General features: G+C 35.9%; 1 protein-coding gene across 3 annotated transcripts; it reads right to left on the minus strand.

Moving 5' to 3' along the window:
* Positions 1-1798: 1798 nt before the first annotated feature.
* On the minus strand, positions 1799-11625 carry LOC110833142 (uncharacterized). 3 transcript variants are annotated; one of them, XM_022070836.2, is made up of 11 exons: positions 11326-11625; positions 10224-10425; positions 9037-9192; positions 8333-8442; positions 7452-7606; positions 5822-5989; positions 4721-4834; positions 4222-4427; positions 3623-3761; positions 3026-3306; positions 1799-2521 (listed from the first exon to the last, which is right to left on the minus strand). In XM_022070836.2, exons 2-11 carry the CDS (start codon positions 10417-10419, stop codon positions 2382-2384), a joined length of 1665 nt encoding a protein of 554 aa, XP_021926528.1. In that variant the 5' UTR covers positions 10420-10425; positions 11326-11625; the 3' UTR covers positions 1799-2381. The 3 variants fall into 3 exon arrangements, with proteins under 3 accessions (XP_021926528.1, XP_021926529.1, XP_021926527.1); XM_022070837.2 differs by having other exon boundaries at positions 5822-5974; positions 11432-11624; XM_022070835.2 differs by having other exon boundaries at positions 11432-11624.
* Positions 11626-11824: the final 199 nt, after the last annotated feature.

Genomic DNA, 11824 nt, shown 5'->3' on the forward strand with positions numbered 1-11824 from the left:
TAAACTGATGAAAAAACCGTAGACACGAAATCATTAATTTAAGTAGCAGAAACCGTTTGGACAACCTCGTAGTCTTCTTATGATAATTAGTTTACTTTCTGCTGCTGTTTATAGGTGTTAGAATTACAATAAATATATGCTGATTAAAAGACATTAGCAGTTGAATTTGTTGCTACCCGTCAATTTCGGGTGGTGGTCGTTAGATTTAACTTATCTAAATTAAAACTCTTCGGTATTACATATTGCTAAACTGTACAATGTAACAGTTAAACTTCCTGGAACTAATAATCTCACTCATTACCAACGATAATAACGCTTTTTGTTATCAGAATAAAAACGATCGTACATGCAAACCATAGTGTACTCTCTGACAAATTTTATAGAAGAGAAGAAATTTAATTGGTCAACACATGACAAGTGGAACATTTAAGATGGGGGTGTGTGTTTGTCGTGTTTCCTTCAATATTATATACATCAAATTGTTACTTGAAACGCAAATAATCATCATCAGTATTCTTCAATACATGCGCGACATATTCATAAAGGTAAATATAAAGTGTTTTTAAGGAGGTGCGCCATGCTTTTATGGAAAAGTGCAGATAATCTGATCTCTAGTGTGGTGAAGGGGAGAGTAGTATTTCAATTAAAAAATAGTACTTTTACATGTTATGTCATAGACACTCATAGATAATATTTATTTATTTTCTAATGACAGGTACATTGATTTTATATCATTAACCTAAATACAACCTCTAGACAGAATCATCTGTGGGGTTGTGTGTCATTTTTATTCACCTTTTTGCTGTCAAAGATGCCCAGGGTGCACCATATTATTAAGCAGATTTTCTGAAACTTGATTTGAATGTGGAGAATCTCCATGCTGCAAATATTGTTACCTCAAGTTGTGGATATTGTGTCACTATTACATGTTTATTTCCATAGTTGCTGTGGAAATGTGTTCAGTGTGTTTATGTTGGCATCTCACATTGATGTGTGCCGAGAACTGCCTAAGCCTTGGCACAGAAAAGATAATAAGTGTAACTCAATTACTATAATAGAAAGCATTGTGCTTTATGAGGTCTTACATTAGAATAGGAAGATTGGTGAAGACCTTGGTTACAGACCTCTCATTTACACCATATATTAGAACTCTGTAGACCTAAAACCTAAGGATGTAACATTCTGGAAAAAATGGGTGCAAATGAATATATTTTATAGATCTGCACACTGCTGAATCCTTTCCACTCTATATATGATGCACTACATTGTTGTATGACTTTTATTTAACATTTAACAGTAATATTTATGGGTGTGAAACCTTTGTCTCCTTACATTAAGGGAAGGGCAGTCATTAAAAGAGGGGGGTGAAGTGCCAAGAGGGTGAAGCAGACTATAATGAGGAGCTCCATAATTCATAATCTTCACTAAAAATTAAGATGATCAGGGAGATGAAACGTGCGAACATCATTTTGGTTGGAAAGCTTTCGGGGAAGGGACGACCTAGGCATAGATAGTAGGGTAATATTAAAATAGATCTTAGGGAGGGAGGGTGTTGACTGCATTTATCTGGTTCAGGATAGAAACTGTTGGTGGGCTCTTGTTAACATGGTAATGAAGCTTTGGGTTCCATAAAAGGCAGTAAATTTTTTTATTAGCAGCGAATACAGATTTCACAGGAAGGACTCTGGTCTATGGAATTATATATTGTAGTTACAGTTTAGTTTGGTCAGTGGCAAAATAGATTCTAATATTGAACTAAATATAGGTTTAGGTGCATATTGGGTATTCAGTAAGCCAGTTTGTTTATAGACATTTATTTATACCAGAACATCTGTTAGAGGTGCCTACTCAGTTTTAGACTTAAAATACTAAACTTAAGTTGATACCTATATTTATTCATAATGTGCATGTTCCTTTAAATCCATCACGCGTTGAGAAACATTAGCCAGTTTCTTACTACAAAACAGAAACAACTGAAACAATTAGTGTTATTTCAAGTTTGAACAATTTCTTCCCAACTACAGACAGAACATCCCAAAGATCATCACTGTCTTAAAATAAAAAAGTAAACAGATTAAAAAATAACCAAATAAACAACTAATAAAAAATCTGCATACAGCATGAATAAAATGTAAATAAATCAACTCAGAAGAGGATATGCTTTACTGGTTCTCACCCTCCCCCAAATATTTTATAAATTTTAAAGTCAAAACCTGACATTTATTATCATTTAGATTCCTTGTATAGAAGTTTTTTTATTCTGTTCTATGGAACTGTATTGGAATAAATAATGGAGTGGTTTTCTTATTGCCTCATACATAACATACAGGAAAAGCACATGGAGTTACAGGGTTAAAGAAACTTTCAACAATTTAATTTCTTTACAATGTTTCATATGTTAGGTAGTTCTTTATACAGTGAGGCACTGGGAGTTGTTTCAATGCCTGGCTTAATGGTTGACTAAGGCACCGCCTCACTGCTACTCGACACAATTGCTGAAGAGAACACATCTGAACTGGAGCTGTGAAATAGGAACAAGAGATGAGTAAGCTTTCTCAAATTTTGATGTGCTGTTATACACAATAACAGTGAAGAAATTCAGTTAATACATTTAGGCAATTAGGGGATTATGGTATCCTGGCATTACAGACTGGATGTGATAAACATGAAGTGAATACAAAGCTTGAAGGGAAACCACCTGGAAATCTGTAATCTTCATACCTTATGAAAAATATCTAGGGCATGTGCATGAGATCCAGGCTATGTACTGCCAAATTTCAAGGATTGTTTACAAAATTGAAATTATTTCCACCTGAATTTCCATCCAATTTCAGCCCAATTGACAGTTTAAGAGATACATAAGGCATGATTAATTAAATTCTGGAGAACTATGACATCTGTATTTTTACTTGAAAATACTGAAGTTATGGAGAATGTGAGCAGTAGTTTGTATAAAATATTCAGGGGCTCAAGCAACTTTAAAATATTCTACACATGTGGTCTTCATAACACCTTTTATAATTACCCAATAATTCAGCAACAGCCTTTATTTGAATATTACTGCTGGTCTCAGGGAAGTACTGTTGCAGCTTGCAATACAGATCAGGCTCCGTGATGCCAAGCTTTAGCAGAAGCAGGACCACATTTATTAACATGGGGGTTGGTGGATCCAGATGGTCATGCATCACAAGCCGTCTTAACAAATCATCTGGCAAACCATTGCTGCCAGCGCGTAACAACTGCAGTACCCCAGAGCAATGACCTGACACACATGCTGCTAGAAGAGGGTCAGGAACTCTGGCACAGCTGCAAACACAAATCACCAAACTTCTTGTATCCACTGAAGAAAGTTGTTTCATCTTGGGCAGTATTGCAGCTGAATCAGATTGCTTTATGCATAGGAGAATTTCATAAGACATCACTCTCTTTAGATATCACCAGACCTGTTGCAACATGAGCACTAAAAACATGGACACAATCTATAGAGAGATTACAGTGGCTGGTGCAGACAGGCCCACACCAAGTTTACTATACCTTATACTTGTTTCTAGTTATATCGAGGCACATGTGGAAAAACAATGGAAAACAGAAAATGAAAAATATGTATAACACAGTAACTTACGTTGTGGTATAGTCAATATCAGCTCCATGAGCCAAAAGCATATCCACACAGTGAGATGAGAGATGCTTATGTGAGGGCTCCAACATGGCAGCAACTAATGGTGGCAGGGACTGTCTTTTTGTAACATTTACTGGGAAACCTACAGAACAAAGATGTTCCAAAAGATACAAATATGATACAGCAAAATATGGACTTCAGACTGTATGTAATCTGTAGAATTAAGTTTTGACAACAATGCAAATATAGATGGCACTCTTCTGGGTTGTTGTGCATTGTAGCATTTTGGCAGAACATAGTGCCTCCATCTTCAGGGCTGAAATGAGGATTGTTAGGAAGTGGATGATTTATATAGTATTTGGGCTGGGAGATGGACCAAACACAGCCATAGGATGAAGGGAGAGACAGAGCTATGTCATGCCCCTGACAATTATTAATTTCAGTTACTGACTTGTCATTAGTAGCATGTGACCAAATACTGTGACTTCTTTTTCTCTTTGTAAATGGACTGTGAAGATAATGCATAAGAACACCTGTAGCCAATAACATAATTTGCAGAAATAAAACTAAGATGAAAGATTTTTGCAGGTTGTGACAATTACCATGACTGAGAAGCAGATCAAGGTATACAATGATGTCATCTTTTAACTCGTCCATCTTGGTAGACAGCAGGAAACTGACTGGTGAACATTCAGAGTAAAGCAGCTCAAGGCGTGGCTGGCTTTTTGGGGTTGCATCATAGCATACTGGAAGATGCAGAATTTCATTTCCCAGGTCACTTGACAGCAGTATCTTCAATACATCCAAGCTATGAACCATAACACACCAATGACAATGTTCAATAATTGATTCTTGGATTATTTAACAATACTTTTTCTTAGATTAAGTAATAGCACTGAAAGGCAAGAAATGTCTGTGAATAATTAACTGGAAAGGTAGTGGATGGCCTGTCAAATACAGAAAAGTGAAAATGATGAAGGGGTAGAAAGGAGTTTCAGAGATGACACATGTAGACAGACATGACATCTTCATTATGTGTTTATGTACTTCAAAATGGAAGAGAGAGAGAGACAAGAGAAAACGTTTTTCCGAATGACTTACCATCCACTATCAATTGCAAGGCAACACAGACTGCGACTTACATCTGCATTAGGATGTGTGCACTGGTGAAACAACGAATCTCTGCTTGTGACTTTTAGAAGCAACTTCACAATACTGGAACATTAAAATACACATGTAAAATAGTACTATTCAGTCAACAAATAACATAGGTATGAGGGACTAGTGAAGAAAACACACTCATCATAATCAATCAACATGCAAAAAATAATCAAGAGGATATACCATATGTGAATATTGAAGCTGATTACCCACAAAACCTTCAATGATTTGGCCCTTTTCAGGGCCCCAGCACACCCTCCGCCCAACTCCCGAGATCCCACCAGACACTCTCTGAGGCCCTCACAAGGGCTGTGCTTCGAACCCTCTCTCTTTTCCCTTCTCTCCACCTCTCTCACACATGCCCACATGCTCTTATTAGTCCCCACCCACACCTGATTTGACACCTGCTCCCAGTGGCTAGGGATGGGCCACTCCACTCACTGTCCTGTTCCTATAAACCTGGCCTCCTCCACCCATTTGGCACATTCATTGCTCTGATGACGGAGGCAGTATGACCTCTGAAACGTTGGTAAACATCTACCATACTACACGGCACAACAACCCAGAAGACAGAAATCTTCATACTTACCGCTGCGAAAACCTCAAATCTTACACGAATATTTGGAAATTTGTGAACATTAAAACCTGCAGTGGTTCTACTTTATCTTGTAAATTCATATTTGATAGTACAATCATTGGTCTTGACTTTCATTTAAGGCAGATACAAATATAATGTTGGAGTTAAAAACCTATAGACACTACATAATCAGATTTTTTAATTCAATATTCATCATATCAAAATATTTCAGATCAAATTTGAGGATCTTAATGAGATCTGTATTTTATATAATGTACCTTTTTTATGTAAGTGAATAAATTTTTTAGAAAAAGGTGAAATTTGATTTGGAAACTATGTGAAGTAGTGGTTATATCTGGCTGATATGAACCAAATTACATTCACCCAACAATTTTTAGTGTAGATCTCAAACACAACATTTCACTGCAGTCTACTGAGTAGTTTTAAATATGAAATGTGCCTACCTTAGATGTCCTGAATGTATGGCAAGATGGAGGGCTGTAGTGTGATCATTAGCTGCCACATTTGGATTAGCACCCTTTTCCAGTAGTTCTTCTACTAGTTTCAAGTTCCCATGCTGGGCAGCAAGCATAAGTGCTGTAGCTCCATCCACTGCCCTGTATGTTGTATAGCTAAGATATCAGTTCCATTGCAAAAGAAAATGTACAAAGTGAAACAAAAGTCTGACCACAGTGGACACAAAATATAAAACATGTTTATCTGTATCATTTTCTGTGTAGTAATTCTATCTGCAGAAAGCTACTGTCCAAGCACAATGGATTGTGAGGGATGAAAAAGTAAAATAACCAAGAAAAACAATGAAAACTGCTTTCTTTAATGTATTTATTGACCTTCAAATACTCTTCTTCTGCCACTGCATCTTATTGTTACTGAAAAGTTTTGACCTTGTAAATCGTTTTAGGCTTTACCTTTCCAAGGCAAGGCAGGCAGATGGTACATGTGTTTGTAACAACTGTCACTTCTTACTAATTCATCAGTTTGGTTAATTTTGTACACATTTATGGTCAACCACTGCAAGATTCTTTTGATTCATTCTCTCCAACAATATTATATTCAAGTATCCTGTTTTGGGTGTTTCTTACTGAAATATATGTAATATAAATTGTAGTTTACCATCACACACAACAATAATTTATTTAAACAATTTTACATATTACAGCAACATGTTTTGGTCTTTCATTTTATAACATATAACATTCAAGAAACAGGGTGATTACCACACAACACTGGGTGTTACTGGAAACATGACTTTCAATGTGTGTTATGAAATATAAAAATATAAAAGCTAAAGGAAAGTTATTGAATCAAACATTACATGGTTTATCTGTTTTTTTAAACTACATTTTTTAAAAAAGATAAAATATTTTATTGCCTCTAAACCACGTGTATTTACAATGAGGTAGGATGCATCATGTATTAAATTGTAAAGAAACATAGGAAGAAGCATGTGTATAGAAGATCTTCAGTGTTGCTTGTTCATGTTTCAGCTGTGTTTAAAGACCCAGGTAACTGTGGCTGCAGGTAGTACAGCTGACAGAGTAGAACATAAAACAGAATAAATTTAAAACCAAAGGTCTTAAACCAAGCACAATGGAGCACTTTTGGTTTGTTTTAACAGTGCTTTCCAAGAGAACAGGTTATATAGTGCCAAATGGGAAGATGACTGTGAATAAAGAATGGTGAAGGATCTGGAAGGATACAGCAATATCTGCTTTTAAGTTACTAGCTTGGCATCCACCTGGAGAGACAGAGAGTCCATGTAAAACCATGGTTGATATTCGAACAAGATACAAATTTTAGTGTTCTCTGTAGGTGTGAAACATATCTTAACCTAGGACAGTAGTTAAGGAAGGTTAAAATGGGCTGAATTTGCATGTTGGGTAAAACAAAAAGTGGGTAACATTTCTATGAGGGCATATTAAAAGACAGTGGGAACTATAACTTGAATGGAAGGACAGTATTAAAATGTTCAGCAAAGTGGCTCAAGACAATGCCGAAATAGCAAACCTTCAGGTTCCAAAATATAAAAGAAACAGTTACTGATGTTACACTTAAGAAATACTTTTCACAAACCGTGTGTCCACAGACTGGCATGCAGTTACAATAGGCTCTGCCACATTCCAGTTCCCCAGTTCTGAGGCCAAGAACAATGGAGTTCGACCAACTTCATCCTGAATACTGACATCAGCCCCTTTACTGATAAGGTAATTTACCAGTGTCGCATTTTCCTCAAATAAGAAAATAATATAAATATAAAACTACATATGTGTCTTAAAAACAAATTGCTCTAAACACTCTGAAGACTGGCTACTTAGTTAAAACTCCACCTCTTTCTCCCACCAAAATTTTTAAGAAACATAGCATTTCACACAGTCAAGACTTTTAAACTAATCCACACACCTGAACAATTAAAGACTGGAATACAGAAATATGTTCAGGAAAAAATGAGAATTATTTACACTTATACCATCACCAGTATTTGATCATTATTATCAAAACATTCTTCTTCCTATGACATCTCCACTTTATATGGGTCTTATGGTTGTTATTAAAACATAACCTTTCTTTTCTTTGCATCAGGTCCACCATATAGTTATAAAAAAACAGTCTTTTACTACTAAATAAAACACTCACTATTACAAAGTATTTTCACTAGTAACTATAGATTTACTATCAGCACATTTATCAGAATAATGTCTGAAATTAATTCCTCCATAATTTTGTCACATCTGCCCAGGAGCTGCTAATACTTAACATCATAACTGAATGTGGCTGAGATTCATTTTTAATATTGATATTTCTACTTTTTCAAGCAGATGGTAAATGGTAACAATAATTTAAACATGACTTGCATCAGGAGGCATTATTGTGATGACAAAGTGCATGTATGCAATAATGTAACATGCAGTTCTCAGTGTGTACAAATTCTTGAAGTATATGCAGAGTATACTTACTGAAGACACTGCAAAATGCAGTGGAGTCATATCGTTGTAGTTTTTCTCATTCAAGTTGGCTCGAGCTTCAATTAATATTTTTGCCAGCTGGAATTTTCCATTTTTACAGACTGGAAAACATAACAAAACTTTATAATTATGTCATGCAGCAGCAAAGATATAATTTTACCTGTATGGTGATCGTATGGATTCTAGTAGCTGTAGATGGGGTCCAACAGTAGGTACTTGTGAACACAGAAATTAATATACAGAGGTGCCAAGTGTGATAATGATCACTGTATAGAAATTTCAAAATTTAAGAACATACTTCCAATTAAAATTAGAAAAATCAAATATTAAATATGGAGAAATGAATATTAAATAAGGTATAAATTAAACAGTACCAGGTCACACTTTAAAAAATGAACATGTCATTGGTAGTGCACCAATCAGTGTGCAGCTAATCCAAGATACAGTTGGCTTAGTGCTTCTTGTGCCAAATGATTCTGTTGCAATACAGAACATGAACGCTGAACGGTCCCCATTTCACTTTTCCAATTCCTTCAACACCATAGTTGTCACACTGTCTACTCTGAGTCGTGGTGCTGTTAACATTACCTTGCACATAACAATGTTTTCATTTCATGCACTTAATGTAAAATACATAAATGATAAAATTTTCATTCATGTATATTTTAATACTTGAACAATGACTACTACTGTACCTTCATGGAGTGGTGTATGATTTTCATTATTCCCCAGTTTAACATCTGCACCATGATTAAGCAACATGCATACAAGTTCCATGCTATCTTGATGCATGCATGCCAACAACAGTGGTGTCTCTCCTTCCATAGTCCTCTGATTCACATACCGACGACCTGCAATAATGTTGCAATTATTCATTATAGAAATTATTTTGTTCTTCCTAAGATGATTCCACTTTATATGGATTATCTGTCATTCCATAAATAACCCCTACCTATATTCAGGATTCCAGAAACATAACTTACAATTACTAACCACTCAAAAAATCTACTCCTCTAGTTTCAACATTTACTGTTAATAATTAACATCAGGGAACAAAAGTAACATTTGTCACTTAGCTTTCTATATTTTACACATGATCAGTCATCTGTTTATGAAATTTTAATGCCCAGGGACCAAGACCAAACACCATCAGCCTATCCTAACTTGCCTATGGTGAGTAGTGGGTGAGCATGCACATATTTCTGAAGCCCTCATTATATTAGGTAATTCTATGTTGAATTTAACATAGGAACTCTTATACCTATTACAGAATTTGAATAATCTGAAATGTTATTTTGTAATTTTCTGTGTACTTGTTTCTAAACATATTTACTGTAATGTGTGTTAAAAGGTGGGGTGTCAGCTAGCAATAAAGGGGGCAGGCTGTGTTTGCCAGACACACACTATACAGTAAAGGAACTTGGGTGAGACTGTGTCACTAGTAACTGCTCTGTAATGACATTAGTCATTCTGAGTTCAGCTACTCGCATGAGCAGGTCATTTAAACATGTACATTATCAGAAGAGACTTCTGTTCCTCTTTACATAATGTGACAACAAACAAAAACTCCTGTTACATTGTTTATAGTAACACCACCTCAAAGAGTAGTATGACCAATTGGCAGTGTGACCTGTCAGAGTGAAATGGTGTGCCTGGCTAAGAGAAGATGAAAACTGGTTTCTGCATCCTCTACCGTCATCTGACAAAAGTTTCAGCTATTAGTCTTATCCAGCAGAAATCCTTGAATCTGCTACAACAATTAGATTTCAGTGGTTGTATCAAGCAAACTGCAAACTTACAGCTGTATTAATCACTGAGGATTTGAAATACAGAGTGTTCTGAAACATTATTTAAGTGCACAACACGGCTATATGAATAGTACCTTTCTTAAGCAGCAAATGGAGGCAACCAATGTTACTTGCTGCTGCAGCCTCGTGAAGGGGTGTCCAACCTCGGTTATCCCCAATATTCACGTGTCGACCACCCTTCAACAATTTCTGAACAGCTTTCTCATTCCCCACTCGAGCAGCAATTCCCAAGCACGATGCTGCCAATGGGTTTGCTTCATTAAACTGCATAGTGTACTGCAGCAGAGGGAATTACATTCTGATCAACTTGTTGCTCTTTGACCTTTGCAATTTTCCATTTAAAAACAGGAGTGGAAAAGTCATCACTAAACATAAGGCAGTGTTCTGCAACATGACACTGAACAGCCCAACTAAAACCAACAAGTATGAGACTGTGAAATTTGCATGCAACATACTACCTTGTGGTACAGCAACTTCCAAATATCTGACCCAACGAAGAGTGTAATTAAAGATCAAGTTGTTATTGATGACAAAATTATAACACATACAGTTGAGAAATGGTCATTAAATAAACAAACAGCAGAATGGAGTCTTTGGAGATACTCTTTTAATGCTGGCTTAATCACTTTTATATAGTGATTTACACTTTTGATAGTAGGTGGAAGATTACTGAATAACTTAACTCTAGCATAGTAAACTCCTTTTTTATATTTACTGAGGTTAGAATTTGGCACATGAAGGTTGTATCTGTATCTTGTTCTTATATTCTGGATATGATAACCTCCAGATTTAAATGCAAAAGCAGGGAGACAAGGTATTTTCATACTGACAAATGGGAACAAACATTTCTTACCTATGTGATATCAGGAATAATGGGGTTATTGTAATAAACATAAGAAAATTGCACAAGAGCATCATGTTACACACCACAACATTGAAGAGAAAAAATTGAATTTGGGTCCTTGAGTAGTAAACGGTAGCTCAGCTAGTGAAGAATTTCCCACCGTTAATGGAACCTGAAGGTTCATTACTGTGTTCACAAGAGACATTGGACCCCATCCAAAACCAGATGACTCCAGACCAAACCTCAAACCCCATTTTCTTCTGGTTCATTTTAATATTGTTCTCCCATCTACGTCTAGGTTTTCCAAGTGCCCTTCCATCGGGTTTTCTTACCAAAACAGTGTATGTATTTTCTCATCTCTCCATTGCTTTTTAAAACCGTGTGTTGTATGTCAATTAAATTGTAATTTATTTTCTACTATTAATTGTGTGGAATTACCTGCAGCTATTCACACTGCATTTTCCGATGTTTTCATACAAATTCGTCACACAAATCAACAATAATATAAGTTGACACAGAGCTGCCAACTACTTTACAAGCTTTTTATAGAGTACCGTCGTGGATCCAATACAGAGTTGCAACCCATTATTGGCTGAAACTTAATTTCACACGTTCCGCCATCTTTCCTTGGTGGAGATCAGTAACTTTTCTCAGTTGGTAATAAAGGTAGCTGCTATTCGACCGCCCCATGTCTTTATTCATTGAACGTTTTTGAATTTACAGATAATGCGGACAATCTTTTTCCTTCTTGGGCAACGATTAATTGTTTTTAATAAAATTGTGTTTCGTCTGTCGACAAAATGCAGACTTTTTGCCTACATGTTTCTATCC

Source organism: Zootermopsis nevadensis, unplaced genomic scaffold, assembly GCF_977971745.1.
Source record: "Zootermopsis nevadensis isolate Lab colony 2312 unplaced genomic scaffold, Znev_1.0 Znev_ptg000001l, whole genome shotgun sequence".
NCBI lineage: Eukaryota > Metazoa > Arthropoda > Insecta > Blattodea > Termopsidae > Zootermopsis > Zootermopsis nevadensis.

Bases quoted from the DNA above. Each gene is read 5' to 3' on its own strand.
- LOC110833142 (XM_022070836.2), bottom strand. From the start codon at position 10,419: ATGCAGTTTAATGAAGCAAACCCATTGGCAGCATCGTGCTTGGGAATT. The intron at 4,428-4,720 runs GTAAGTCATTCG...TATGGTTCATAG, and splicing joins CTTGCAATTGATAGTGGATG to CTTGGATGTATTGAAGATAC. The intron at 3,762-4,221 runs GTAATTGTCACA...TTTGTTCTGTAG, and splicing joins TGATCTGCTTCTCAGTCATG to GTTTCCCAGTAAATGTTACA.